This window comes from Myripristis murdjan, chromosome 3 (assembly GCF_902150065.1).
Source record: "Myripristis murdjan chromosome 3, fMyrMur1.1, whole genome shotgun sequence".
Taxonomy (NCBI): Eukaryota; Metazoa; Chordata; class Actinopteri; order Holocentriformes; family Holocentridae; genus Myripristis; species Myripristis murdjan.
The window spans coordinates 32,130,616-32,151,443 of record NC_043982.1 but is presented as its reverse complement, the minus strand read 5'-3'; the positions used below and the strand labels follow the sequence as shown (position 1 = coordinate 32,151,443).

General features: G+C 42.8%; 2 protein-coding genes across 3 annotated transcripts in view; one reads left to right on the top strand and one right to left on the bottom strand.

The window, feature by feature from the left end:
- The first annotated feature begins 9,856 nt into the window (after window positions 1–9,856).
- dbx1a (developing brain homeobox 1a) lies at window positions 9,857–12,743 on the top strand. Its single transcript, XM_030080690.1, has 4 exons — window positions 9,857–10,226; window positions 10,345–10,446; window positions 12,118–12,320; window positions 12,450–12,743. The coding sequence occupies exons 1-4, from the start codon at window positions 9,860–9,862 to the stop codon at window positions 12,741–12,743; spliced, it is 966 nt and encodes a 321-aa protein (XP_029936550.1). The 5' UTR covers window positions 9,857–9,859.
- Window positions 12,744–13,293: 550 nt separating this feature from the next.
- nav2a (neuron navigator 2a) overlaps window positions 13,294–20,828 on the bottom strand; it is a 60,763-nt gene continuing 53,228 nt past the window's right edge. For both annotated transcript variants that reach the window (XM_030080669.1, XM_030080678.1), the window contains 8 exons: window positions 20,082–20,259; window positions 19,031–19,266; window positions 18,378–18,529; window positions 17,678–17,749; window positions 17,350–17,546; window positions 17,136–17,254; window positions 16,617–16,817; window positions 13,294–16,297 (listed from right to left, as the gene is read on the bottom strand). In XM_030080669.1, the coding sequence (XP_029936529.1) occupies window positions 16,172–16,297; window positions 16,617–16,817; window positions 17,136–17,254; window positions 17,350–17,546; window positions 17,678–17,749; window positions 18,378–18,529; window positions 19,031–19,266; window positions 20,082–20,259 (1,281 nt within the window). In that variant the 3' untranslated portion in view covers window positions 13,294–16,171. The remainder of the gene's footprint in view (window positions 16,298–16,616; window positions 16,818–17,135; window positions 17,255–17,349; window positions 17,547–17,677; window positions 17,750–18,377; window positions 18,530–19,030; window positions 19,267–20,081; window positions 20,260–20,828) is intronic.

Sequence of the window (20,828 nt, the reverse complement as noted above, 5' to 3'; positions counted from 1 at the left end):
TTGCACTCCAAGGCCTTCACTTGTTTGCCAGCCTCAATAGAAACTCCCCGTTAGATACAATGACCTTGCAAATTAAAGGAATGACTGTCCAAATTAAATCAAGCAATGCAGCCTCATGCAGACAGCCGGGCTCTCTGTCTGAGCTTAGCCCACTCTGTGCTCTTCTCATTCACCCCCTGGCTTTCTCATAAGGGAGAGGTGACTGGAGAATGAATGGCGGTTTTCTTCACAGTCCTCCTTAAGATGCTACTTCTTGCTAATTAACTGGTGGTCTTTGTCATCTCCTCTATGAGTTTGAAGGGTCTCAGTGGAACTGAATAGAGCTTTCTCAACTGGCAAGCCTTGCCAACTGTCTCCCTCTCTCTCTCTCTCATGCATTCTTCATTCTCTTTTTGTCAGATGTTGCAATAGCGCATGAATTGATTGTGGCTTTATTAATTTGATTTTTGTACACGGTTGATGCTGTTATCGTCTTCAAGTTGCAGCTCTTGGATGACAATGGTTGATTGTGATCAACATTTTGTGCTAAGCGGTCATTAAAAATGTATTTTCTTTTGAAAGAGGAGCATGTACATTGACTTCAAAGTGTATGTGTGTGTGTGTGTGTGTGTGTGTGTGTGTGTGGCGTGTCTCTTTGCATGTGAATACAGCCATGATCCCTGGACTCAGGAGACAACCTATCTGGCCCGTCATCTCTAATCCTTGAAATAATGTCCCAGTTCAATGAATGGTGTAAAATTGGAACATATGTGTCATTATTCTGTGAATCTTTCATTAGACCGTGCCTGCCTGTTTGCCAGTCCTATCTAACAAACCATACACATTCCATATAACATAATTTTAAAATAATTTATTTGTTTTTAACCAAATGTGCAGAAAATTGGGTTTCTCGGATTGCATGGATGATTGATGTGGATTTACTTCAAGAAAAACTATGCATCTTTCTCTTTTGGCAACAACACCATCCAAACAACAAATGGGAACTAGCTATAATTTCCCATACATCTGGTGGGATCTAAGAGATTGTCAGAGACTGCTGTGCCTGGCCTGTGCTGTGCTGGTTGGACACAGGTCGTAAACATAATAGGGTTGGACTCTCAGACTGTGACACCAAGATTTGCTTCTCCCTTGATCAATTAGTCTCTGCTCTCCTCACTGTATCAAACTCAGAAGAAAGACTGTAAAGTCCATAAAACCACAGACACAAAGGCAAGACGATGGGAAAGAGTTCAGGGAGAGCCGTGGCCATGGATAATAGCTGGAATCACACTCTGTCCTGAGGAAACTGGCAAGTACCACCACTCGGGCTCACTGAAACAAAATATGTGTCTGTGTATAGTGACTTGAATATAATGTAGGGCAAACAGTGATCACATTTTGGAGCTTTTGCAGTAATTCCTTCATGTCCTCTTATACAAGACAAGGTGTAAGACCAGACAGCACTCCCTCTGTCCTCGAGCCAGCTCATACGTTACCAAATGGAAGGGTGATGTCTCTTGTTTGGGCTCTATCTTAAGGATTTTGGAGCCAAGTGAAAGTTTCAAATTCCTGTTCTGCAGTTGTCTGTCTTTGGAGTGGACTCTCTCTCTCACTCCTTTGTGCTCCCCTTGACCTTAAGTGTCTTATCATTTGACCCTGCAGAGCAGAGGTCACACGCCAATAGGTGACCCTTCCCCCTGCCCCCTCCATTCTACTTTTTAACAAGTACAACAGGTCTCTAGGAAGACTCTCCAACTAAAGACAATATACAAAGTGCCTCAGAGATAAACCCCAATGCAGCTTTGAAGGACCAGGGAAGGCAAGGACTGAAGAATGTAAGATTGAAGCATGAATGAGACCAAGACTTAATTTAACACTGATTAATACAGTGTTCAATGAGTTTTTGTGTATTATTAGAAAGGAGTCTCACTCATCTTCCTCTTCTTTTTCAATCAGGGTCTGGCTGACTGGCTTAACCCCACATCCTGGTGTGTTGGGGTTTGGTCGGCTGGTGACTGGGAGAGAACACATGAAAGTGCTGCTGTGTTGTATGGCTTCTCTGATCTGCTTAAACTGTATCACTTCTCCCTCATTGAGTTGAAAAGCTTCTGGATTCAACATGGGCGCTAAACCTGACCAGAGAAGTGGAGTAAAAAAGAAAGGGGAAATGGATGGTGGGAGATGGAGGGTGGGATGGATGGGTGATGGTTTGGAGAACTGACAAGTGGTGAGGGGAAATAAAGACCTGGCAGAGCAGAGGTCACCTCACCTAGAGCCTATTAGAACCCCCATAATGCAATGATGGGATCAATTACAGGCCACGCTGGGAATGGGAACCAGCACAGGCCAATGGGTTTAAATGGCTGTATGTGACTTTCAGACACAGGACTTTGACCGCGCCAGGAATCAGACCTGGGGGGTCTGCTGTGCAGAAAGTCAGTCAGACCACATTACTGCTGTCTGTGTGACCAAAGACCCTGACCGTCCCGATGGTCATTATGCCTCACAGCGTTTCAACGGGGTAAATGGACCGGCTGATGGTCCACATCCGGGTTGAGAAGAACTCAGTGGCCCTGTCAGCTGTTCCTGGTTGCCCTCCAACACAAGCAAACTGTCACCTGCAATGAAGCTCAAATGTTTGCAACTATGTGGCAGCTTTCATATTTTTTCTACTGACATTTAAATGATTTACTGAACTCACATAAACCAGAGGCATTATATGATTTGCTTGTCAAAGATTGTCTTTGCACTCCACCAGTGTAGAGTAAAGCCAAGTGCAAACATAATATGTCAACAACATTACTGTAACATGGACGCTTTAGGCCATTAGGGCTAAATATCAGTCTATGTTTGTATTAAAGGCCAAATGTAAGTCGTCATAAAATGTACCTGTTGTGTGTTTAAGCACGTTGCAGCAACTTGCACTGCAGGTTGAGTTTAAGAAGAAAGTAGGATGCCTTGGCAAATGAGCACTAATTTGTGATGTAGCATCTCAAAACATTGTCGTTATAGTATGAAGCCTTTCAAGCAGAATCTACACAATCTGGATTCTAAGTGTTTTCTTTGTCAAGGTCATTTATGACAGATAAGCATCCAACTTTTGCTCCCAGCTCTTTGTTTTTGACCAATGTGAAAAAAGATAAGTGGAAAAAAGCTAAATGTTCCGTCGTTTTGTTGTTGATCTTCGATTAATCATGACAGGCCAAGTGCAAGAACCGTGTCCATGCTTGTTTCTTCAGGGATCAGCCAGGGACCTTTCAAACACACACATACAGACGCACGCACACACACACGCACACACACACACATACACACAAACACACGCGCTAGTGCATGCAAACACACACATACACACACACACACACTTAACAAGAGCAGCAGCAGCACTGAAAAGATCACTGGTTTCCTCCTGTTATGCAAATGTATCAAAACGCTTGAGTGAGAATTATATATGAATCCAATGAGGCTTTTTCTCTCTTTTAGAAACGCTTAGCCACAAGTACTGAGAGCCCTCAATGGCAAGCGTCCGCTTCACTCCTTGGCCATGCGTATTATTCAGCTTGACGAGACGCAAACTGACATAAGCACCCAGGCTCACTTTCACCCACTGGCAATCCGATTATATGGCCAACACGGCATCAATGCTGCAGGGCCAACAGGCAGTGAAGTCCGTCAAGCATCCCCTCCTCCACCCAAGCCCCTTCTTTCCCCATTCATACCTTCTTCTCCAACTGCCCCTCACAGCTACCCCTCCCACACACACTCATATATACGCACACACTCCTTTCCCCAGTCCCAGTAAACAACAAGCCTCCATGCCACTGTCCTGAACTAACAAGTTGTGGGCTACGCAAAAGTTTGTACTGGGTTTATCTTTGAAAAGTGTCAAGAAAGAGAAGAAAAAGTTTAAACAGATATTCTTCAGGGGCTGCTGCATTATTGTTCATGGCTGAAACAAGCAATAGTACCTTATTTCATTACCATTTCCAGTGTAGATAACTAAGAAAAGTTGAGAAATGAAGCTTTATTGCATTTCAGGTTTTCCCAAGGTTGTCCATGATAGATGTGCAGTAGTGCAGAGCACAAAGACAGTATTAGGCAGCTGCATGTGGTGGCCTTCTGAACTCTGTCTAGTGGCTGTTCATTCCATAATAATCAGATATTAGCAGCTATATCTATATCAAACAAGTGCTGCAGGTCGGCTTGACCAGGAGAGTCATTGCTAATGTCCCAACAGGACCCCTAATCTAAACCAGTGTTGACAACCACACAGCCTGGCCTTCTTTTACATGCTGCGCAGTGACGCTTGGGTCCTCAGACAGGGCACCCGTTGAAGCAGCGGGTGTTTACAAGACGCTGCCCTAAAAGACTGCCAGGTGCTCGGGGGGTGGAGGGTCCCCTTGCAAATCGCCCTGCATCCGTGAAACTAATGTAGAGATGAGATTAAACTTGCAGAGAGATACATTTGCAATTGATTAACGCTGAGCCACTGTGACAAATTGTATACTTTTGAGGGAGTGTGTGCAAGTCTCTTTGTGGGTGACCTTGCATGTGTGCGTGTGTGTGTTTGTCTGCACACCATGCATGTGGAAACCCATATCAAATCCAGATCACTGTGCAATATAATATATAAGCTCCAAAGAGGTTGTTTAAAAGCCTACTATCACCAGACCTGATTCAAGTTTTTTGAACATCAACTGCATTTAAAATTTAAGAAATCATTGTTCAAATTCTAATCATTTCAGGTAAAAAAAAAAAATTATTAAGGCACTCAAGGATGCTCCACCTGCCTGCCTGCCCCTTCTAAAACTAGGACTTAGAGGACTACTATGCTTCCTCTGCACCCCTCTGTTTTGTCTGGTATTAATGAGCAATTAACTTTGCATACAAGGTCACGGACAATGGTATTGGTTGTCAGATTATGCTAATGCTGTTGGCTGTGGCTGCAGTGAAAGAAGACAGGGAATCCCTGTGAATAGAGCGGGTTGTGTCCTTTTTCTAAGATGAGAAAATGATATGCAAACTGTACCAACATGCGCTCTAAGAGGATTAGAACACCACTCAACATCCATACTGACAACTGCTAATAAATGAACAGCAAAGGAGGGAAACGTCCCAGAGTGCACCAGAAACAGCATTTCTCCATTGATGAAACTGCAGATGAATGTAATCCCACAGACTGCGTTTTCTAATTTGGCTGATTAATGAAAATGTAAATGTAAATATAAATATAAATATAAATGCATGCTATTAACTGGTTTGATTTATTGAGGTTGTAATGTAGAGGCAAATATTAGATTAAAAATTATAATAATAACAAAAGCCTAACTAAAAGAATTCAGTGTGGAATGAATCAGGAAAAAAAGCCTGGGGTGAAACTTAGAAGTTGAACTCCCATGGCCTAGTGAGAGGGAACAGGTGCAGCCAGAGTTCATACAGAGCGCTTTGTCCAATGATATGGCTCTAGTCCATTTGGGGAAAAGGGAGGGGCCCATGTTTAATACAAAGTTAATATCGATTTAATGCTTGTCACTACTCTTCTGAATCTTGTGGCATTGCTAATTCGCTCAGTGTTCAGCAGGGCTTTGCACCGCCCGCGCCAGATGCTGCAGGGACCTTCACCGCCACCGGTGAGCCGAGGTGAATCCACGGCCAAAAAAAGAAAGAGTGAAGTGGCTGAGGTGAAGGCTGAATGAGAAACTGAGTCAGCTGAAATAGTTATTTTGTTAACTTCAACTGGCAGGTGTTAGGAGCGGTTGAAGCATTATGAAGTCATGGATATTACCTGGGTAACTTAGGGCCTTTTATGCGGGTTAGACCCTTTGTTGAAAGTTTGAAAAATAAGGCGCAACGAAAAATTAATGGCCTTTTCCTGTAATATCGCTATAAGGACTTAAAGTGTGTGTGTGGTAGCCCTGCTCAACCGAGAAATAATTATGAACTTAAAGTTTGTTTGTTATCTCTGGTAGGGTTATCACTACAGACCCCATAATATATAGGCTATTATTCCTAATGAGACTTATAATGTAGCCTATCTGTGGTACAAATGTGAGTAAAAGTGTATATCGTAGCCTAATCATATTTTATTATTATTGTTATTATATTTGTATACGTTTTATTCGTTTGGTTATTTATTCATGGATTTATTTTATTTTTATTTATTTGTTTATTTTTTTTTATGTCCTGTGGCGTCTATCCATCATATCCTTAATGGCTTGGGCTTGTATAGTCCTATAATTGTCCAATAGGGATTTAGTGTGTCTTGGCCCACATCATGCCATTTATTATCATTTAGTCCATAGTGCTTACTCGGACACGGACTTAGTTCTGCTCTGATATTTGTATAGTATCTTCAGATTTATTCTATCACTATATTTCTATTCGGTATGGCTTATCAGGTTCTAATACTTGTTGTCAGTCCTAAAACTAATTCTACTCATCCTCATTCTAAATGAAAAATGCAATGTAGCCTACATTGCATCCACATATGATTGCATAAGCAAGATGGGTCTGCTAATTAAAATGAAAAGTATCATTAACCAAAACTGGATTGTTTTGGATAACGCTGAAAAGATCCAGGCTGAGATGGATGGACCGGTGTCATATGAGGCTGCAACCAGTCAGCACAATCTGTTCATCCTTGGTTCAGTGAAAAGATGGGGAGTTCCCTTCCTCGTTGCGCCCACGTCACCGATAAATAATGAGGGAATAATAAACAGTTAACCACCTGTCGGACCCGCAGCACAATGGGACGGCCCATAGAGAGCCCCTCATGCATGGGTAACATATTTACTCAGCCCCTTTCACTTAACGAAGCAGAAAGAGGCGCAAGACAATGGTTAAGTTCATCTATTTGGTAAATTGTCGCGGCCCCGCCGACTGAGGAAAACAGTAGCAATCCCAGAATAAATGTGGGGATAGTGCACAAAAAGCACAGCAAGGTCCCTATGAGGAATATTACAGGAATAATGGAGTGATACCAATGAGTGATATTGAATGGCCTAACAAAAACAAAATATAGGCCATGATAAGGTAATTATGTAGTGCCACAGACACACTAGCCCCGATTTACTGAAGCCTTAAAATATTTCCAAAAACATTTAGGGTGTGCAAAACCAATAGCAAAGCCTTCGGTGGTCAAGAACATTGTCTTGCACCTTATACAAGCCTTTAGATGAACTCTTATGGTTATTACATAGGAGATAACCTAGACTTCAGTAAGGTTATTTAAACTCTCATTTCTCACATTTAGATATCACAGACACACCCCAACTCTCTGTAGGAATATCATAGGAATATTACCTGTAGGCTACTGAGCCATGTGATGGGACTTTAGTCGGAGTTAGTGGAAGCTAACTGAGGGGAGGGAAGGAGGGAGGGAGAGAGAGGAGGGGGGGTCCTAATATTTCAGAGATGTGCTTTTAATGGCTTTAATTCAGCCGTAGCCAGCTGTTTTTACTCCGGTTGGTAAAAGAGGGGAGACGTGGCAAGCTTGCAAAGCTAGTAGAAATTAGTCTCGGTCATCCAGACCAGGCTATGCTTCCTGCTAACCATCTGCTTATCGCTCACAAAAGGAGGATTTCGGGAGGAATATAGGCTCATAAAAAGCTTTGAAGGTCTCGTTAGGCGTTTGAGGGAGCTGAGGTCCTCAGTGTGTTAATGCGCACCTCTCCTCCAGGACGGAGCCTGCTACGGGACGCTCATAAAGCAGACGCACCTCTGATACGCGTTGACTCCGTTCAAAGGATCATTTCACGGAGGCGTTCCCTTTTAATTATCGGATTGTGGCCAGTTTATATTAGATTAATGCTGAACCACTCATCATTATTTGAGCTGATCCCAAATAAAGTTAGATCACTGCCGGCTGTTTCAGACAGAAATGTCACTGACTGGATGAAGCAGACAGGCCTGTGGTTTATGAGGCCACTTTACCTTGCTTTGGTTTAAAATTAGAAATTGAAAACGATTATTTTCGTTCCATGGACCCTATTCACTTTCCAGGGTAACTTGGCGTTCTTCTCGTTTGTATTTTTTCAAACACATGATGTGAAACCCTCGGCTAGGAAAACAACCGTTACCACATAATATATTTTAGTATGGTTGATATAAATATCACCGTAAAACTATAGACCTGGCCTACCCTGTAATTTGGGAGTGTTAGTGGTCACTAAAAATCTACTGAACACTGGCACACTTTAAATCCTTACAATAATGTTATAAAAATATTACTGTGAATTTTTGTTGAGGAGGCCAATTGTCTGATAAAAAAAAATCCACATGTAAGTAAATATTTTAAATAGATAAAAATCGACCCATAGGTTAGAATTTAGACTTCTAAATCAAAATACTAAAACCCATGTGTTATATAACAATGCTATACACAACGTGTTATTGTATTCATATATAGAAGTCAGGTAGCCTAAGTAGATGTGAGGCCTCTAAAACAATGCTGAAATAAATCATAACTTATTGTCATTGCAGGCCGAACAAAATACTTCTCTATTCCTCTTTTTCGAAGAAATTTAATGGCAAATTAAAACTAACAAAATTAAGCTTTGTTTTATTTTATTTTATTTCTTATTTTAATTAGCTTTCGAACAGGCCGCAACCAGGCATTTTCTTCCTTTGCGTCTGCAATGTATTTTCGCCTGATTGCCCTGCTTTAACAGGTTTTTAGGGGCAAAGCTGACAGAACACGACTATCAGGCTCCAAGTCGCTTTAATAAGAGTTTTATATGGGTCTCAGTGTCCGCTCATATGAATGCGTTTTAAATCAAATCACAGATGCACTTTTATTCAACCGGTTAAAATAGCAGAACAAAACCGTCTTTAGAAATAAAGCTTTTTTTATTCCAGTGGGCTTTTTTGGAGGCGAGAGAGGGAAAGAGAGAAAGGAGAGGGGCGCCTCCTCCGCAGCTGAGGGTGACAGTTAGTTCATGGTTAACAGGATCATGGGCACATGGCTAGGGCCGCACACTTCTCCTGTGCGCAATGTGCAGCGGGGCTGGCGCACTGAATGAAGACTGCAAAAAAAGTGAAATTTAACACATCTGTTAAAGCGTTTTGATAGCAGAAATCCGTTTAAGACATTATTCCATGACGAGGACCAGATTGAGTGTTGAGAATCCTATGAAACCCTAAAACTCATTTACATTTGAGATGCTGTGCAGCGTCCATATCACACACAACTAATGCTAAAGTAGGCCTGGTAGAAATACATATTATTGAGTTATTAAGCAAGTCATTCATTCTATTATTTACAATTAGTTTAATGCACCCTGTGTAACACTGTGCCCTGGTTTTATATGTAGGGTTATTTGTGCCAACTCTTTGAAAAGTTGCATTTTTTCAACCTTGCAATAGGCGGATAGTTTTTATGTCATTCTTAACACCAGAAGGACCCTGAATGAATGGAGAACCGCCGTTTCTTAGAGTAAAGTCCCCATTAAAAGTTCCCCTGTAATGTTTGGATCCGCAAAGATTGCTTTGTAATTAGCCTGCTTGCTTTTGCCAAACAAAACAACTTCGCCGGCTCTTGAAAGGAAAGTGGCCAACATGCAAAATTGATGACTGCGCCTCTTTTGTGGACGGGACATTGTGTGTTGCTTGCTTATGAAGTCTAATGCAATCATAAATTGCGTTCTCCGGCCAATCAGCAAGCCGGGGATGCGGCATGAAAGCGACCCATGTGGAGAACTTTGTTGAGCCCCATTGTTGAGGCTGTCAGCCCTGAAAAGAGGGCTGGGAGGGGGGCAGGCTGCTATAAAATGCCTTCTCCTTAGAGTGAGGAAACCAGAGGGGTTAGCAGCCATTCAGACAAGAGATTCTCTCCCAGCTGAAACGGAGTATTTCATATTTCATCCGCTGTTGAGCCGGGACCATGATGATCCCAAGCGTCCTCGCGCCTCCTGCCATCTACCCGGGGCTGTACCGGCCCGCCGCCGCTCTGCCGCTCCACCAGACGCTGCCATCCGCCTTCCCGACCCACTCCAGCTTCCTAGTGGAGGATCTGCTTCGGATAAGCCGGCCTACAGCCTTTATGAACCGGACTGCCCAGTCAGCCAGCGCATCCCTGCCCACAACCACCACCACTGTGTCCTTCAGCGGCGCGCCTACGGAGCGCGCAATGGCCACGACTGCAGTGACGCGCGAATCGTGCTCACCGAAAACATCGGTGCCTAGCGGCAAAGATCCAACTTTTCTCAAGTTTGGAGTGAGCGCCATACTGGCACCATCACCAAAGACCGGTGAGTAATAGCCTGCATCTACATGCTGCAGTGATGCTTCCGCCAAGGATTTGATTTTATTTATCTTTAGATTAATTTCTCAGAGATCATTTTTAATATGTCTGGCTTTTCTCCATAGCATCCTCCCCGCCCACAGTCCACAGCCTGCACTCCAAGACCTTCCCCATTCCATATTTTGACGGAACCTTTCACCCCATATTCAGGGCGCCCTATTTACCAGGTAAGACCCAACTTTTACGCACAGCATTTCTTAGACTTAAATCTTCTGTTTTAAATGAAGCATGCATCTCTTTAGTCTTTGGAATTCTATTTTTGAACTTAACATTGCATTTACATTTAAAATAGACTCAACTCCCCCCTCACATTTTAAATGATATAGAAGCCAACTCAGGACATACAGCCAGAAAAGAAGAAATCACTGTCTTATTAATGGGCACCGCTGACTGTGGCCCCTGCCCGGTCCCACCCACCCACCCCCTAATTAACCAATTATCCCAAATCGTCACGGTCTAAATTTGAGGCGGGGTGGCGAGTTAGTCCCCCCTTCTTCCCATTGGGGGGCGTTTTGGCATTTCCACAGCCCCGCGTTTTCCCACAGCGCCGGGGGGCCACCGGGCCGCAGCGGCGGGTAACAAAGCTTTCAGCACCATGACCAATTTGGTCAGCTCCCACCGGGCGAACCACCCACACACCCCGGAGAGTGACTTTTACCAGGCGGGCCAAAGGCGTGAACCAGTCATGCACTAATTTCCCTATTAGGCGCTATTGAGAGTTTTCAATATTCTCACAAGACCACATAGCGCGGTGTTGTTCCTTATTCTGCGGCGCGGCCACAGGGCAGCTACAGCTGTAAGGACAAGTCCAGTCAACAGCAACATGAGGGGGAAAGTTTCTGGTGCGGTAAGGTTTAATGCAAAGTGATTTTTTTTTAGCTGAAGTGCACCAAAAATATCTTTTCCAGTCCTCGGAATTTGCCCGCAGGCCTGTGTACTGGCCTTGGCCCATAGGATAGGTTACCAATGACCTCCAATACTCACTCTCTATGCCCTAAACGTTCCTCTATTCTCCAACCGGGCCAATCAACGAGGTGAGATAAAGAATAATCTCTTAGAAAAGTCTATAAAGTCGCTAGTCCGTGCTTTCATTCAGACAAATCATAATGGAGCTGGAGTCTTTTCATGGGCTCAGCTGAATGCCTCAACAAAACAACTCGAGCGTCCTGAATAGCTTTTCGTGTTCATTTAATGAAAATGATTTGAGGGCAGGAAAAAAAATGCGCCATGCCCCCCCTCCCCATTCCCCCTCCGTCATCAGTATTCTGGTATGCAGTGGTGTTTAGTTTGAAAGTGTAAATCTCCTTTTGTTGCGATAATATATGGCCTTCGCCGCCTGTCCAGAGTCTTTTCTGCGTTAGTTCATTACTACACAATTACCGTTCACGGTTTATTAACTCCTCTATCCGCCCTCACGGGGTTCCTTAAAGGATATGCTACCTCTTTACCATACCAATGCGGTTGGGGACCGGCCAATGTGCTAATTAGTCACCTCGTGCCATTTCACTCAAAACGGAGACGTATTGCACGGTTGCAAAGGGGGGAAAACATCCAATAATAACAGGTTGAAAAGTTTGGCCCTAAGGAGAAATCTGCAATATTCCTGCAGGGACTTGTAGCTCTAGTAGTGGATATATAGTGAGTTTAGTGAAGGTTAATAAAGTAGGCTATTATGGTTTTTCCTCACTCAGTGCTTGTCTGCCGTCATTTTGGACCAAACTAGCCTATCTGTGTGATTCATTTAATGAGATCCTCCAGTGACTGCAAGCAGATTATTGTAAGTTGCAGACAAAGAAAACAAAGCTAACATTCTGCTTTGCCTCTGTTTTCTGTCGCAGCATCTTCATCGGTTGTTCCCATCCCGGGCACTTTTTCGTGGCCCATGGCCGCGAGAGGGAAACCCCGCAGAGGGATGCTCAGGAGGGCGGTGTTCTCCGATGTGCAGCGCAAGGCGTTGGAGAAAATGTTCCAGAAACAGAAATACATCAGCAAGCCCGACAGGAAGAAGCTGGCTTCCAAACTGGGCCTGAAAGACTCACAGGTAAACGAATCCTTTAACGAGTCCTCACAACCCGTTGCAAAGGCTTGAGGTGTGGTGCGTAATTGTGTGCGTAATGATGTGGTTAAGCGTTCGGCTCCACCTGACCTCGCGGCTTTTTTCTGTCTCCAGGTGAAAATCTGGTTTCAGAACCGGCGGATGAAGTGGAGGAACTCCAAGGAACGGGAGCTGCTGTCGTCCGGTGGTTGCCGTGAACAGACGCTTCCCACCAAAACCAACCCGCACCCAGACCTCAGCGACGTGGGCAAGAAGTCTTCGGCAGAGGATGAGGAGGAAGAAGAGGAAGAGGACGCGTTTGGCAGAGAGAGAATGAGGGCTGCAGACTCCAACATCTCCTCTCCCTCTCTCTCCAGTAAACACTCGGACTTCTCAGAGTCGGAGGAGGAAGAAATAACAGTATCTTAATTTATTGAAAAGCAAATATATAGAGATATAACCCGTGTTTTTTATGAGACTGGCTGTAAAGGAAAATAACTGTATGTGACCAGGTTTGTAAGAAGCTGCTTCCCTGGAATTAGACCCCAAAATTCATTGTTAAAACACATTTTGCTCCGTTTGTTTCCTCATAGAACATGGACTTGAGAGTCTACAGTATCAGCACAGGTTTACAGAACAGGATCTGCTTCTGAGAAACAATTTGCTGTTTTGCACAGCTCTTTTCATTTGTACAGTATTTTGTACAATTTTGTATGGACATTTTATGCCAAGAATATTGAGTTACTTTTACCTTGACTTTTAATAGAGTTGTTTATTGAAAAATGTAGCTATTTCGTCAATAATTTATATGAATTTGTTTAATAAGTATGTTGTATTATGTGCTGTACATATGTTTATTTCACACTTTTTGTACAAATACCAAATAAAATTGTAAACAATTCATTGCCTGTTAAGTGTGTCTTTTAAATTGAAAAAGAAAAATAAGACCAAATTCAACCATAAATAATCATTAATTTTATTGAATCACAATAACTTAAGACTAGTACAGTGATATCAGATTTAATTCTCCAAGCCCTGGACAGACCAGAGATGATAAACCACATCATTCTGCTCTGATGTAAAGAGACTGTACACAAAATACTCCTTTTCAAGTACTGTTACAAATCAGCTAGAAAAAGTCATCAAAATGCTGCAAGGTAATCAACTATTTACAAATTTATGTTACATATTAAAAATGTACAAAGCAAAGAAGGCTAAACATTCATTGAGTTTGTGAGTATCTTAATACGACAGACTGGCCATATGTTTCAACATCCACACCTCTCAAAGCAGGCATTACACAAGACGAACAAACGAGACGGAGAATCTCTGTCTCTTTGTGCTTACATTGACCAGAGCAGGAGAGCCTCTTTAAAATGCACAGACACATATGGACAAAGAACATGGGGCACAAGTCAGAAAAGTTTTCACAAATCTGTTTCCATGCTGTACATCTCTTGGCAGTGCTAAAAAACACTCATGGGGGAGGTGGGGGGTGGGGTGCACCTTCAGGTTTGGCTTCCATTTGAGATCAAAATGTTGCATAGGATTGGTGACAAAACACTGAAATGCAGTGGAAGCGATGTTGAACCCGGCTCAAAAGTCCACCGCTGGGAGAAAACAAAACAATGACCAAAAAAAAAAAAAAAAAAGCACAATATACTATTCAAGCCACAGAAAAGATGCCAAACCATTCTACATTGTTTTTCACCCACAAGTACCTTTATACCATTATCTCCCGTAAATTATCTCACTATAAACAAAGCAGCATATACACTAGTTGTCACATAATTAATTCAACATGTTTGTTATGACACTTTTGTTCATCACAAATCACAGAATGAAAAAGGACGACAAGCTTGGCAAAAGCACAGGGTCGCAGTTAAGGTTGATGAGGTATAAAATTAACACAATTTATTTAACTTTCCCCTCATAATCAATACACAAAGCGTATTGATTTCAAGCACCAGACAGATCTATAACTTCTTTTTTCTTGCTGGTTATCCAAATATTTACACCAACATCTCAGCATCGGGTCAAACATGCATACAGTCTTAATAAACCGCAAATCCTGCTTCCCATTCACTTCTCTTTGATTCCACGGCATTGGTGTTTGATATGACAAAAGGTCAACACTGCTCCTCAAGAGTGGAGGGCTCAGGGAGAGTGTCAACTTGGAGCCCTGTAAGTTTACAGCCATTTAGACAAATAAAGAAGTAGCTAATGCACATAGTCTATTATAAAAGAGTAAGGCATTATTTATTTTTATTTCAGTCCAGCACCAAAAGAGATTTGTGCTACAACAGCTTGGGCCAATGTGCATGATGACCTCAGAGGGTTAAGAGGTGAACACGAGAACGAAGGAGTTAAGTGGGAGGTGTGTTTTTTGTGAAGCTACAGAGAATGTATACCTCTCTACACAGACAAAATGAACAGACTTGTACTAATAATTGAACACTTTCTAAATGTTTAAAGAATAACTCTTGTCATGTTAACTCTAAATCAGTTTCTAAATGGGCCTCGAACCGGATGAAAAACAAGCTATCATTGGGTCTGACTGATTTGTGCATTTACATGTTGAAGAGTAAAACATGCATAAGTAGCACCTTAATTTAATATATTTCAAAGGAGCTATTTTCAGGAAGAAAACCTCTGCTCCAGCTGAGAGGCTTGAAATGAGGCGGGACAGAGCCAATGACGATGCGAGCGATCAGTGAGAAACGCTGTCCAGGGTGGGACTTACACTTTTATTAAAAAGAAAGTGTATGTTTCAGATTGTGGTCAGAGCTTTGGCTCAATGTGTCCAAGGTGATGATGCCTAAATTTGAAGTGGTACCTTTTAAACATTTGATTCCAATGTTCAGATGATGCTCCACTGATACGGCCATGCTGGTGCGGTGTCTTTGCCTGTATCCTTGTTTATATTTTCACCTACACATGACAGATACAGGCAGGGGTCCAGCGGGGCTTTATTGAACGCATGATTTAATTCAACATTTCTTAAATATATTTGGATAGGAACTACTTTTCAATGACAAAGCAATGTTTACAATTTGGTGGGGCTTACTAAAAAGTTTGTAGAGGCATACATCTCCATTGATTATATAAGTTTGCCATCTCAGACACCTGGTTTTGATATCACCTTAAGACAACTGAACATGAACGGGGTGTAGAGGTGGGGGAATAAGTCATATGAAAATTGTTTCTCTGATAATACTATAAAAATCCATCAGAATTTCTAGCAGTGGGGCAAGGAGACAGGCATCCTCAGCAGCGCTAGTTGTTGAGGAAGGCGACTGGCTATCCATTCATTAACCAACGGCTTTCCCTTGTGTTCTCTCAGCAGCTGGTAGCTCAGGCTCAGTAAGGCTCCAAAAGAGAGGGCCTGCAGCGCCATCTGCAGCTCAGTATGGTACAGTGTAGCTGGGAGGGACCCTGATGTGCCTGGCTCGCTGGGCTGGAAGTGGACAGTTTGGCTCTGTGGAGGATGGAAGACTCCTGGCTGGTGTCTAGTTGAATGATGGTTGGTGATCGTGGTTATGGTCACATCTTATCCACAGTGACGAGCTCTGTTTGTATTCTTTCTGTCTGAAGTCGATGATCATGACAGGCTCTTGACAGAGGAGCCACGGGCCACAGCGGTGAAAAAAATAGAGCAGTGCAGTAGAAACTTTTGTTGCCCATTTTTTGAAATGCAATTTTTCATTTTTTATATATTTGGGTTACCTGCACCCAAATTAAGGTGGCTGGAATTTGTGGCATAAAACCATATTCTCAATAGAAAATTCTTACAGTAAGAACAGTTCTCACAAAAAGTTCCGCCTGAAAACAGCTCCCAGTGTTGCTTTTTGATCGCATCACAAGGTCGACTCCAGTGATGAGTCCAGGATGTCGTCCTGGTGGCTGTTGCTGTTGGAATCGCTGTCGTAGCTCTGGGGGCTTGAGGACGTCGCCGCCTCCTTCAGCCTCATCAGCATGTTCATCTGGTGGCAGAAACACAAGTAAAACAGTCAATTGGAGGATAACTTCCGAATCGAATTAACTGTAAAACCCAAGCAGCCGTGTTATCCTGAAATGTGGAGTGATTTATGATTCTGGTGTTACACTTTAGTCCAAAAAGTTGTTTGGTCTTATAAAGGTAATAAGCCAGTTAAGAAATATATTTAACATTCGGCCATTTTTATCCTTTTCTGACACAGAGAAGTTACTTGTGCCTTTACTTTGTATTGACTTCCATGAGTCTCTGTAATCCTGCCTCAAACAGGAAAGTGTCTGCTGAGGCTTCTGTGTGTTTTTGCTCACCAGTGGGTCTGCGTCGCTGTCGCTCTGTGGAGGCTCCTTCCTGACTCCCTCTCTAGGGGCGGAGTAGCCATCAAACCCTACGTCCTCTGGGCGGAGCTGGAGCAGCGGAGGCCAATCAGCTGGAGTGGGTGTGGCTGACCAAGGGTAGGTGTCAATCACCCAGTGTGCAGGGTCTTCCCATGCAGCCCTGCGGCCATACAGCTACAAAGACACAGACCGTGTAAAACTACAATTCTACAAGGTGTTTGGAGAGAACAGCACTTGATCATCTGTCTAACATCATTTTTACAGCCAAATATATCATTCCTGTACTTTGAAACATGCTATGATGGAGGGCTATATAAATAAAGCGCTATATAAATAAACTTGACAAGACTAGACTTGCACTTTAATGTCATGATGAACTGATTTCTTCACCCTTAGGATTTGGAATCAAGCCTAAATCACCACCATACTTGAATCCACTCTTTTCTGGCCTGATTTGTCCTCAATTGGAGTGTGTGTGTGTCTCCAGGTTACCTGCAGCCCCTCTCTGACAGCCTCCAGCATATAGGGGATGATGGAGTAGTTCCACAGGTCGGTGAACCAAACCCTGGAGCCCTCCACATCCATGGGACAGGACAGGAAGAGTCGTGGCCCTGGAGGTTGGACAGAATATTGGTAAGATTGGTCAGTCTTGACTACAGTGGGTTTGAATAACTGATCTGTCTGCAGATGAGTTTCATCCTCTTACCGATGGTGACGTCGGAGGAGCTGTGTGCCTCCAGGAAGCGGTTGAGGTGGTGCCAAACCCGGGGGATCCAGTCGATGATCTTCACCAGCTCCATGTTGCGCATTCGGCTGCCAATCTCCATCTCTATCAACTTCCTTCTCAGGTAGCGACCCAGGAAGCCTTTCACAGGCTCCATGTGATTGGCACACAGCACCCACCTGATTAGAAAATATCCAGCTGTAGTAACGCTCAGACAAACATTCTTTATAAGAATACAGAGAACTAGACAATGCAGTTTTTCAACATATTAAACACTGAACTGGATGAGGTTAATGACACGGCAGCTCACCTGAAGTTGTGGTGAAGCTGGAGGTTGGGGGCGGAGGATGTGGCTTGGCTCATGGTGCCAATGATGTATGGGCTAAAAGGAGACAAAAACCAATAATTATTTTTCAGTCTTATCAGGATTAAAAGGCATCCGGTAACATCAGCTTGTCAAGTCATTCAATATTCAAGCAATATGCCTCTGGACATGGCTCTTTACAGTGACTTTAGGAAAACTCAGAGGTGCTGTTAGGCATGATGCAAAGCAGAGAAAAAAACCCTTAGCCATTCTTTAAGAAATAGCATATGAAGAAATGAAAAAAGAATTAATGTTTTACTTTCTTTTGATGATAGTCAGCATCATAATGAAAAGAAAAATATTTTTTTCCCCCCAGCTTTTAACTGATCTTCAATATCAAAATGTATACCTATTTAATAATGAATGCCAACAAATTACTTACTTGCATGGCATTGAGATGTCATTTCATAGTGATTTCAAATAACAATGATCTATTTCTTATCTTCCACCAGTCAATACTGATTGAAGGTTAGCACATTAAAAGTGAAATTAACTGTATCAGGTATGAGGTCGTAAGATATTTTACAATGACTTGGAGAGTGTCTCAGCCAATCAGAGATCAGCTATTCATTTTATAGAGCTTGTCAGTGCAGGCAGCATGGGTAAATCGTTGTGTGTTTGTATGTATGGGTGTGGTTGCACTGACCAGTGCTGGTATTTGCAGTTGAAGAGGCCGTTGAAGATCTCGCCCAAGGAGCTGACATGGTGCAGGTTGTCCAGGATGACCACTAGAGGGCTCTCTGCACCCAGTTCACCGCTGCACTGCTCCGCCAGGGCTGACAGGTACTGACGCAACTCCTGCAAAGAAAAAGAAAAAGAACAGATTTGAAAGTAATTCACTGGGATTTGTTGTAATCGTCTTGGAGACCCAGATGAGAGGGCGGTGCCACATAGGGTAAAACCTGGAGTGCCAGAAACTATCTGAAGGTCAATTTAGGATCCTCTCTATTACTAGCAGCTTATTGGACTATTCTTAATTGTCTTGATGCATAAAATCCAACTTTTTTTTTTTTTTTTGACAAACTCATTTCTAAAATGGATGAAGCTGGTAAATCATCACAAAGTGCAGCAGAATTCAATGTTTCGATGTTTGAGAACAGGCAAAGAGCAAAGATTTGAGATATAAGATATTACGAGAACTCATAGTAAATGTTATCATTTCTAAAAGTTAGTGGCCAGTGTGCAGGGTGGCTCTCCCTGATTTATGCAACAAATTCAAAGTTTACCAGGCTTTGTAAGCTCTTCATTTTTGGCCCCTAACACATATGTTCAAATACAGATAAGTAAGTGTGAATTTACCTTGCTAGACTTGTGGTCCACATTAAAAGTGACGATGGCGTGTTGGGTCAGGGGTCGTCCCTCTTGCAGCAGAAGGTGTCGAGAGAGCTGATTGGCCAGGTATGTCTTTCCTGTCCCGCTGGGGCCGGACAGGATGACCCGCCTGTGCTCCTTCAGCAGGGAGACGTAGCGCTGTAGCATGGGCTTCGGGATCAGGGTGTCAAACACCAGCGAGTCCACACTCTCAGTGCTCACACCTGGACACACACACACACACATTGGGTGAGTACATCATGCAAGCAGCATGATGGATTGAAACACATTCAATCCTCCCTTGTGGATTCTCATCTAAATCATGTAACTTTAGAAAACTGCTGAACCAAATCTTAACGCTTATTTTGTGCATTTGCTGAATGTTGCTACTTTGTGATGAAGTGCTGTAATTTATCTTCTTTCCACACCCATCTTCCCTCACCCTGCCTTATGAATTTCCTTAGTTAGTGATTTCCTAGATACAGAATGTTTTTTTCACAGCCTCTGCAGAAGGAGTGTGGCCTTGCTGTATTCATTATGTGCATGCGAAGAGCGATGGTGATAGTCATAGCAATAGCACTGAAAAACTTGAGAATATTTTCTGGCTAGATAAAATGAGAGACACACCCTTTAGTCAAAACAAGGCATGTCTTGTCGCATTATTTTAGCTAAATGAAACATTTTCTGTGATCAAACTCTGTTGCAGTCCTGCAAAAATGTCAGCCTGGCGCCATGGTGTCTACGTTTGCTAAGTCCACAGGAATGAGAAAAATGTATCTTCAAACAACAAAATGGGCTCAAAAATGCAAGTTACATCACAAATAGCTGTTTGTCTTTGAGGGTTTAACGATTTTACCAGCTGTATCATACTAGTCTCCTCTATCAGCAGCTATAAAGATGTGATAACACAATAGGGTAAAAGAATTTCTGGTCGCATTGCTAGCCACTTGGCTTCACCCTGCCAGAACCCACATTGACTGGGTGTCTGAACTCTGAAAACACGGCTGTTGACCTGCAGCCTGACACTTTACTGAAGTACCTTTGAGTCGGATGTTGATGGTGTTGCTGTCTCCCACCAGATAGCCGCAGGGCAGCAGCTCGGGTGTGTGGGCGGTGCTGGAGCTGCTAAGGCGGTGGATGTCTCCGATGTTATAGCCCTCCACGCTGTCCGAGGTCAGGCCCAGCTGGCTCACCGGGTCCACGTGGGTGATGTACTCCTGTGGCACACACAGGCTTGATATTTAGTCACCAAAGTTTAATATTGATGAAACGTGCAGGAATCAATTAACAGGCACCACAGTCAGCAATTATCACCTCAATTATGTCTTGGTGTGTGTGTGGGGCCACTGTTTTTTTGTTTGCTTTATGCGTCACAAACCTTTTTAAAGACCCCAAGGAACTGTTGTAAAGTTTTCAAAAAGTGGGAAATATGGGACCTTTAATCTCACATACTTGCATCACAAAAGGTCAGACATTGCTTACACTGTCCAGTTATCTGAATCGTATAACCATTAGATAGATAGATAGATAGATACTTTATTCATCCCAAAGGAAATTCACAGTTTTCAACAGTATCCACAGATTACCAGATTAAATAAATAAAAAAATACAGAATAAAAGATGACACTAGAGATATAAGTACCCAATGTGCAAAAAACCGTGTGCATAGATGTATACAATGTGCATAGATGTGGGCAATGTGCAAATGTACAGTATAAACAGATGATAAATAGCAGCAAGCAATATATACACTATAAACAAGGAATATATAAAAAATAGAAATATG

What these genes read in the sequence shown, in the direction of transcription:
- dbx1a (XM_030080690.1), top strand. Translation starts at nt 9,860, where the DNA reads ATGATGATCCCAAGCGTCCTCGCGCCTCCTGCCATCTACCCGGGGCTG. An exon ending in CAGGGCGCCCTATTTACCAG is followed by an intron (nt 10,447 to 12,117) that starts GTAAGACCCAAC and finishes TTTCTGTCGCAG; the next exon opens with CATCTTCATCGGTTGTTCCC. An exon ending in TGGGCCTGAAAGACTCACAG is followed by an intron (nt 12,321 to 12,449) that starts GTAAACGAATCC and finishes TTCTGTCTCCAG; the next exon opens with GTGAAAATCTGGTTTCAGAA.